Here is a 9,387-nt window from a genome sequence, read left to right on the forward strand (position 1 = left end):
TTAAATTGTACTTTTATTTTATTGTCAGTAATTTAATATTTTATTATATATTGAAACTTCATTCATTTAGATGCAAGAGCCGGATCTTCTTTTTTATTTTAAATATTTAGTGAATGTTTTTAGCAAATGTTTATCAGCAAAATGCAAAGTTCATTAGATTCAAGTTTTAGTCATTTTTGCTTTTGAAATTTTTATGTTAGTTTTTATTTTAAAACATTATTTTAAATATTAAGTTAATGTTTATAGCAAAATGTATTTAGCAAAATATAGTTCATTTACATCTTTTTCAGATTTTAGTCATTTTTGCTTTTGAAATTTATATTCTAGTTTTTCATTTAAAACATTTTTGATATGAAATATTATGTAATACTGTTATTTCATATATATATATATATATATATATATATATATATATATATATAATATATATATATATATATATATATATAGATATATGGATATATGGATGGATGGATGATGATGGATGGATGGATGGATGGATGGATGGATGGATGGATGGATGGATGGATGGATGGATATAGGATATATAGATAGATAGATAGATAGATAGATAGATAGATAGATAGATAGATAGATAGATAGATAGATAGATAGACAGACAGACAGACAGACAGACAGGCAGATAGATAGATATCATAAAAAATGACAGGGTCTCAAAAATCATACAAAACAAGCATATAATCATACAATTCAAAGATAGAATGCATCCTTGATCACTGTCAGCTTCTCCTCCATCAAATGATGTCACCTCAGAGTCACAACCTTAAAGGTGTACTGCACGCATTTTATGTTAAATCTAATGCAAATGTTCAGGATTGACAGAAACATGGGGACAATTGTACGTTTATTTGTATTATGTATTTGTAGAGTTTATTTATAATTTCATTACATTTTTTGTAAATAACACTTTTTAGCATAACAAAACTATTAAAGCTGTAGGTTCAATTGGGCTGAGGACAAGGACAATGTCAGGGTTTGTACATTATTGTACATATATGTGTGTGTGTGTGTATATATATATGTATATATATATATGTATATATTATATATATATATATATATATATATATATATATATATATATATATATATATATATATATAAGTAATTATTATATTTGTTATCCCTCCAGTTGGCCAAATCTCTGGTTCCCTCAGAGGTGAAGGCTGGAGTATCTGTGGCCACAGTGTCTGCGGTTCTGCAGTCCAAAGACAACAAACATGTCCTGCAGGTCAGTGTGTATCTGTGTGTGTGTGTGTGTGCGTGTGCGTGTGCGTGTGTGTGTGACATCAGAACACAAATGTGTATAGTGACATGGGAATGATACGGAGATTACAAGGAGAGGGTGAATTATGAAGACATTGCTGATGTCCCATTTTGTTTAAAGGCCTGTAAATCATACAGAATTCGTTTATTTTGGGTTTTAGATAGTAAAACTACTCACTGTTTCCTGTAAGGGTAAACAGTGTAAAAACAATGGAAACATTTGGATTGTCCCCACAATTCTCTAAAACAAACGTGTGTGTGTGTGTGAAATTGTGTGTGTGTGAGAGAGAGTACTTGTTTTTACATCCCAATGGGGACTTAAACCTGAATGCACACAGACTCATGGGGACTTGTCACCGTGGGGACCAAAATTAAGATCCTCATGGATAAGCATGCTTATAAATGCAGATTGTGTCCTGTGCGGGTTTGGTTTAGGGGTAGGGAGAGAGAATGTACAGCTTGTATAGTAGAAACATAATTATGTCTTTGAGAGTCCCCACTGGGATATAGGAACAAGTCAGTGTGTGTTTATACAGTCTAAAAATATGGAAACCTATGGAAGGTCCCCACAAGTAATGTAAACATATTGTTTGTGTTTTGCAGCCGGTGCCCAAAGTGGCTCCAGTGGCTCCCAGTAAGAAGAGGAAGCGTGTGCTGGAGGAGCCGCCAGAGCAGATGAAGCCCAAAACACTGCTGAGCGGAGCTGTTCCTCTGGAGCCCTTCCTGGCCACATTACACAAGGTACAGTACAGAGACGCCTGTCACGCCTGTAGCTTTAAGTCAAGCCAGGACACGAGTCTAACCAATGCAACACACACTCAACCTTTCAGCTGTGAAATACAGTCTGTGTTTAGTCCCGGGGCGCTATATAGAGAAGCACACACCTGATTGATGGTATTTTAACTCATTTAAGATCTGCCATTAACATGCTGTTTGAACTAAGACTACTCTATCATGATAATAATCTACCAAATGCTTTAAATTCCTACAAATCAGAAGAGATCAAGCCGTTTCTAGATTTTGGGAAAGTGATGTCACACATGGCTAGGCCCCGCCCACATCTTTTTAATTGACCACTAGTGCCCCATCATGAAAATCTGGGTATACCAAGGCATAGTAGAATAATAAAACATCAGTATATGGAAATGGGCATACTGTGAGCCTCAGACACCACTGTGTCAGCTCGAAACACCCATCAGATTATTTATTAGACCTTTCAGAGTATTACAGGTTTCTGCTTTGAACACAGTGTAGCTGTTTTTGTGGCCTGTACCTTTAATGCTAGTTCTCCCTGCCACTGTTTCCACATGCCTGTCAGAGTGCCTCAATCTCCACCTCGACTGCGTCAGATAAACAGCACAGCGACAGACATGAAGGAAGCAGATCTCTTGTAATGTGAACGTAACTTTCCCAATGATTATTTGATGTATTTGACGTTTTTGTTGTGGAGTTGATTCTGTTTTGATACACATACCTGACAAAAGTCTTGTCGCCTATTCAAGTTTTAGGAACAACAAATAATAACTTGACTTCTAGTTGATCATTTGGTATCAGAAGTGGCTTATATGAAAGGTAAAGGCCTCAGATTACGCTTATTTGACCAAAATAAAAATGATCATGCCTTGATTTTAATGATTTAATTAGGACAGTAAGGTCTGACTTTCTCAGACAAAAGTCTTGTCACTGAACAGAAATAATGTCCAGTATAGAATATAAAGTCAGTATAGAATATTGTGTCTGACTCCATCATGAGCTTGGAGGACTGCATCCATACATCTCTGCAATGACTCAAATCACTGATTAATAAAGTCATCTGGAATGGCAAAGAAAGCGTTCCTGCAGACTCCCAGAGTTCATCAAGATTCTTTGGATTCATCTTCAGTGCCTCTCCTTCATCTTACCCCAGACATGAAATGTTTAAATCTGGTGACTGGGCTGGCCAATCCTGGAGCACCTTGACCTTCTTTGCTTTCAGGAACTTTGATGTGGAGGCTGAAGTATGAGGAGCGCTATCCTGCTGAAGAATTTGCCCTCTCCTGTGGTTTGTAATGTAAAGGGCAGCACAAATGTCTTGATACCTCAGGCTGTTGATGTCGCCATCCACTCTGCAGATCTCTCGCAGCCCCCATACTGAATGTAACCCAAACCATATTTTTCCTTCACCAAACTTGACTGATTTCTGTGAGAATCTTGGGTCCATGTGTTCCAGTAGGTCTTCTGCAGTATTTGGATGATTGGGATGCAGTCAACAGATGATTGAGCAGAAAAATCTCGACCTTCAGCCGCTTTTCCAAATGATCAACTAGAAGTCAAGTTATTATGTGTTGCTCTTACAACTGGGATAGCCACAAGACTTCTGTCAGGTAGTGTAGTAAGCATTTTTTTGCTTTTTTTGTTTTACCACAACAACTGATCATTTTTTAACCAAAGTAGACTTTTCATTTAGATGAAAACTTGGAAAATATGATCTCTATGTTTAGAATCTACCGAACACATTGATCGTGATGAACAATAGAAATATCAAAGCAACAAAAGAACTAAATTATGTAAAGATGTATAATTACCTTGTCAGTCTAACGCAGTGTGACATTGATATGGACTGACTAAATATGACTGCAGACTGAAATCTCAGACAATAGCAGCAATCAAATTCACAAGAGATTAATAATATGGACTGTAAGTGCTATGATTGGTCACAGTTGGTCAAACGCTTCACACAAACAAGGGTTTTACAGAATAGAATATAAGTTATTATAATATATTAGTTGTTTAAATGTTAGAGGATTAAGTGTTGACGAAAATATGTGTCTTAAACCGTTTCTAAGTCTGAAGTCAAGTGAAGGCAGGGTAAAAATGAAGAAAAGAAAAGTTCAAAAACAGATGAAGTTGGAGAAATCCAGCTCATTAACATGCAGAGAAACGTCACACTCTCATTTGCTTGGATCCCAAATGGCAGATTCTGGCAGTGGTTCTGCAGGCGTCCTGAACATCGATTAGACGCTAATTAATCTGGAAACGAAATGAATTTCTCTAATGATTGTGAGGGAAGGTGATCCCGCTCAAGGTGACTTTGTGAGTTTCTCTGAGAACTGCTGTAGTGCGAATTTTATAGGAATTATAGTATTCTTGGTCTACAGTGGCCATGAGATATCATATGGTATTTTAAAGTGAGCCGTACAACAGGTGTAAATGCATCTAAGATCAAAACATTGTAATCTCTGAATATGCATTTAACATTGAATCATTCTGGAATGATTTTGATACGGTGCATTTGAATCAATTCTAGCCTTAAACCCCTATTTTGCATTCTAAAAGGTCGTATTTGGGTTTGTGTGTCTCTAACAACAGGCTGATATGCATGCAAGGTCAAAAAAACCTTTCATTGTCTTATAATATGCATTTATTTTTACCTAATTATCCCAACGACTCCGAAATAATTTGTTCAGCGATTCATTTGTTCTAAACCCCTCCTTTGCATTATGCTAAGACTGAATGGTTGACTGTGCGAGATGGAAAGAAATGTCCAATGCATAAGTGCATTAAAGCAAGCTTAGTTCTGATTGGCCAGCTGGCTAAGTCTGTTTTGATTCCAGAAATCAGATGCACATTCCAGAGAGTTTGTATGTTGTGTTGTGTGAATTATGCAAATTAGTTACTTTGTGTTAACGTAGATCAGTAGAGGGTAAAAGGTTTGAAAATATAATGACCCTTTAAGATTATTCAGAGTCAGCTTTATAGACCCCGGTATACTTAAAGGTTTTATGAGTTCATTTGCGCAGTTTGAAGCGGCTCATCAAAACGAAAGTTTGTTTTGTCTGTGGCAATTACGCAATCAGTGGGCGTGTTCTGGAACCCTGCCTTCATTAACTTGCAATTTGTTCTTGATTTGTTTCTCAATTATGGGTGTCAGACAAGAGAACACATCCAAGACGGCAGCACTAGCCACATGATAATTTCTGCACCTGTAATATCAGTCACACCTAAATCAGAAAGAGTTGGGACAGTATGGAAAGGGAAATAAAGAAATAAAGTAGTCATTCATTCCTTCATGTTAATCCAATTTTCCGGGGCTGGGTCGGGGGCAGCAGTCTCAGAAGAGAACCCCACACTTCCCTCTCCCTAGACACTTCTTCCGGCTCCTCTGGGGGATCCCGAAACATTCCCAGGCCAGCCAAGAGATATACTCCCTCCAGCTAGTCTTGGGACTTTCCTGAGGTCTCCTCCTGGTGGACATGCCTGGAACACCTCCCTAGGTAGGCGTCCAGGAGGCATCTGAAACAGATGCCCGAGCCACCTCAGCTGACTTCTCTCGATGTGGAGGAGCAGCGGCTCTTCTGAGCTCCTCCACCCTGCAAAGGAATCTAATTTCGGCCACTTGTATCCGAGATCTTGTCATTTCAGTCATGACCCAAAGTTCATGACCATAGGTGAGAGTAGGAACGTAGATTGACCAGTAAATCGAGAGCTTTACCTTTTGGCTCAGCTCCTTCTTTACCAGACCGGTACATTGACCGCATTACTGCTGCCAATCTACTTGTCTCCTTTTCCATCCTTCCCTCACTCGTGAACAAAACCCCAAGATACTTGAACTCTTCTACCTGGGGTAAGCACTCTCCTCCAACCTGGAGATGGCAAACACCTTTTTCCGGTTGAGCACCATGGCTTCGGACTTGGAGGTGCTGATTCTCATCCCAGCCGCATCACACTCGGCAGCAACCCGCCCCTGTGCATGCTGAAGGTCCATGTTTGATGAAGCCAGAAAAACAACATCTTCTTCGAATAACAGAAATGAAATCCTGTGGTCCCTGAACTGTACCCCCTCTGACCCAAGATTGCGCATAGAGTCCAACATGCACGTCTGACTTATTGCCGGCAATGCAAACCAAACTCCTAACAAAATAGTGATTTCCAAATTTACTTTGACTTGTATTTCATTGCACACAATGCAACAAACTTTACTTTTGCACCACACATTCTCTATTGGAGACAGGTCGGGACTGCAGGCAGGCCATTCAATTACCTGTATCCTCTTCCTCCAGGACTTCACAATGTGTGCAGAATGTGGTTTTGCATTGTCTCATTGACATGCATGTGCATCCCTGGAAAAGATGCCTTCTTGAAGGCAGCAGATTGTATACTACCTCTGTTCTTCTCTCTCAGCCGGCATCAATGTGTTTAGGGGTAGACGAGCAGCGCAACTTATTTTGAACTTCTTTTTGCCCTCAAACAAAGAACGGGGGTAAATATACTTTGTTTGAAGTATACCAGAGCATTTAGTCTGAACATTTAGCCCTAGCAGCAGGTTGAATGGCATAGAAATGCCCGAACAACTGCGTAAGCAACCTGGGAGCAATATATCAACCACATGCCAACAATTGGTCACAATCCACAAGCACACAACATGCTAGCAACATCTAAAACAACTCTAAAACCACATTTCAACTACTGCAAAACCCCCTAGACAATCATACAAAACAGCAGGTTTGATAATGCGAGTGTAATGGAGATTGTGTTTGCAGCTCATGTGGGTTTGACCGCTGCTGTTATCAGGCATAACACGTCCCATATCTCCACCATTAACCGCCAACCCCAGACCTGATGGTGAGACTGGGCCGACGGCTCTCTCTCAGGCTCAAGTATCAAATAAAGCTCTCGGATAAATGTGAACGAGCCAATTAAAACGAGTCAATCCCCTGATGAACCTGCAGACTGGTATTGAGTGTTGTGCTGAAGTAATTAACATCGCTTAGAGGTCTCTGTAGAAATCAAACCAGCCAAGACCAAGTAGAGACATAAAAATATATGCAATATTGAGAGTGTTCAATGGTACCTGAGTGAGTTGCCCAATTCAAAACTCTGATGTATACTTGTATAAAGTGTGTGTGTGCGGGTATAAAGAAATAAATATATATTAAATATAATAATTTTATATTATTAAATGATGGATGGATGGAAAAAATGATGGATGGATGGATGGATGGATGGATGGAATGAAGGATGTAGTAATGGATGTATGGATTGAACGATGGATGTATGTATGGATGGAACGATGATGTATGAAAAGAACGATGAATGGATGGATGTGACGATGGATGGATGGATGGAACGATGGATATATGGATGGAACGACTGATGGATGGAATGGATGTATGGAAATGTATGGATTGAACGATGGATGTATGGATGGAACGATGAATGGATGATGTGACGATGGATGTATAGAACGATGGATATATGGAAAGAACAATGGATAGTAGAATGCAAAGAACAATGGATGGATGGAACGAGGATGGAATGGATGTATGTATGGATGAGATGATGGATGGATGGATGGATGTATGGAAAGACCGATGGATGGATGGATGGATGTATAACAGCTGCAGGACACAAATCTGTATAATGACAGGTATGATGCAGGTATTACTAGAAGGTGGTGAATTCTGAATTATTCTCAAACAGCTTATAAAGCACACAGAATGAGTTTTTCAGGTGGGTTTGGGTTCAGGGTTAAGTAGGGCGATAGAAAATACAGTATTAAAACAATGGAAACCTATGGAATGTCCCCACAATTCATAAAAAACAAACCTGTGTTTATCCTGACAGAACGGCATCATGGAGGTGAAGGTGGAAGAGACGGCGGACGGACACATTCTGCACCTGCAGGCGGAGGACGTGCTGATCCAGCTGGAGGATGACGCCACACACATCATCTGCGACAACAACGAGCCGCTGCGCTCCGCTCTCAGAGACCTGGTGCTGCGCTTCCTGCAGAAACTTTGAACACACACACACACACACACACACACACACACACACACACACACACACACACATCAGGAGGAAAACTCAACATACACACACACACACACACACACACACACACACACACACTAGTACAACACACACAATAGGCCAGCAGAGATGGAGTAAAACTCACACCACCTTCTGATCTACCGCTGTACAGTTTCCTAAGGTGTTCTCACTCAGTTGACGTTTGGATGGAGAAATGTTTTTTTATATAATGATGTAAAAAGATTTTTGAATAATAAAAATGACAAAAGAAAACAATAATGGTCATCATTCCCATGTTCAAATGCAGCATGTTCGGTTATAAGTAGGCCCACACTGAATCTGCGCGCGCAGAATTCCACAGATTTTAGCGCATCGTTAATTCTGTTTATTTACTTGAATAAATGTGTGTAAATCTATATTTATTCACTTTTTTATTAATTACAGTAAAATGATTGAAAATGTTCATCTGATTTATGTACAAGGCAGTTTGTACAGTAATATTTTCTGTCTTTTAGGTGAGATATTATACGAGAGACTTGCTTTGTTTACCAAATAAAGTGAATCTATTTGGATTTGCATTTTAAACATTAAATAAAAGGTAAAAAGATATTATTTTTATTTCACATATTAAGGTTTTAGTTCTGATACTCGCAAAATTTTCCGCAGAAATCCGCAGATATTTACCAAAATTCTCTGCAGAAATGGCAAAAACCGTCTGCAGATTCCGTCTGGCTCTAGTTATGACACATTTGAACTATTTTTCGATTGTTTTCTAAGAGATGGACTTTTTTCCACAGTATTTCGTCACTTTAGAAATATAGATTCTATCTGACATTTTGTCCAAATTGAGTTATTGACATATTCTAATTAAATGACAACTATTTACATTATGGGATGTTTTTTATAAGTTGTTTACATTTTAAGACTTTCTATTTAAATAAACAAATGTTACACACATACTGTTTGCTATGGAATGCAAAAACTTTGAAGCTCAATATCTCCAAATCATTCAGAACACAAATAAGAACCTTATAATTCCAAGGTGACGATTTGCTGTTAAAATTTTCTTCTGAAGAAAGTATTTATTTAGTTTAGCTGGATTTAAAAACACTGCTGAGGTCAATATTATTATAAAAATATTTTTCAGTTGTCTCCAGAACAACCCACTGCTATTTGCTTGCCTAATTAAACTAACTTGCATAGTTGACCTACAGTATATAACCTTGTTAAGCCATTAAATTGGATTATTTGAAATACGGTGCATCTGAAAAGTATTGAAAGCGCTTGACTTTTTCCACATTTGTTTAT

The 9,387-nt window shown here is 38.4% G+C and overlaps 1 protein-coding gene across 1 annotated transcript in view; it reads left to right on the top strand.

Annotated features, from left to right (window-relative positions):
- ints9 (integrator complex subunit 9) overlaps nucleotides 1-8,078 on the top strand; it is a 44,706-nt gene extending 36,628 nt beyond the window's left edge. Inside the window, 3 exon segments of the mRNA XM_056481153.1 lie at nucleotides 1,154-1,252; nucleotides 1,891-2,028; nucleotides 7,891-8,078. Of these exon segments, the coding sequence (XP_056337128.1) occupies nucleotides 1,154-1,252; nucleotides 1,891-2,028; nucleotides 7,891-8,067 (414 nt within the window). The 3' untranslated portion in view covers nucleotides 8,068-8,078.
- Nucleotides 8,079-9,387: the final 1,309 nt, after the last annotated feature.

This window comes from Danio aesculapii, chromosome 20 (genome assembly GCF_903798145.1).
Source record: "Danio aesculapii chromosome 20, fDanAes4.1, whole genome shotgun sequence".
Taxonomy (NCBI): domain Eukaryota; kingdom Metazoa; phylum Chordata; class Actinopteri; order Cypriniformes; family Danionidae; genus Danio; species Danio aesculapii.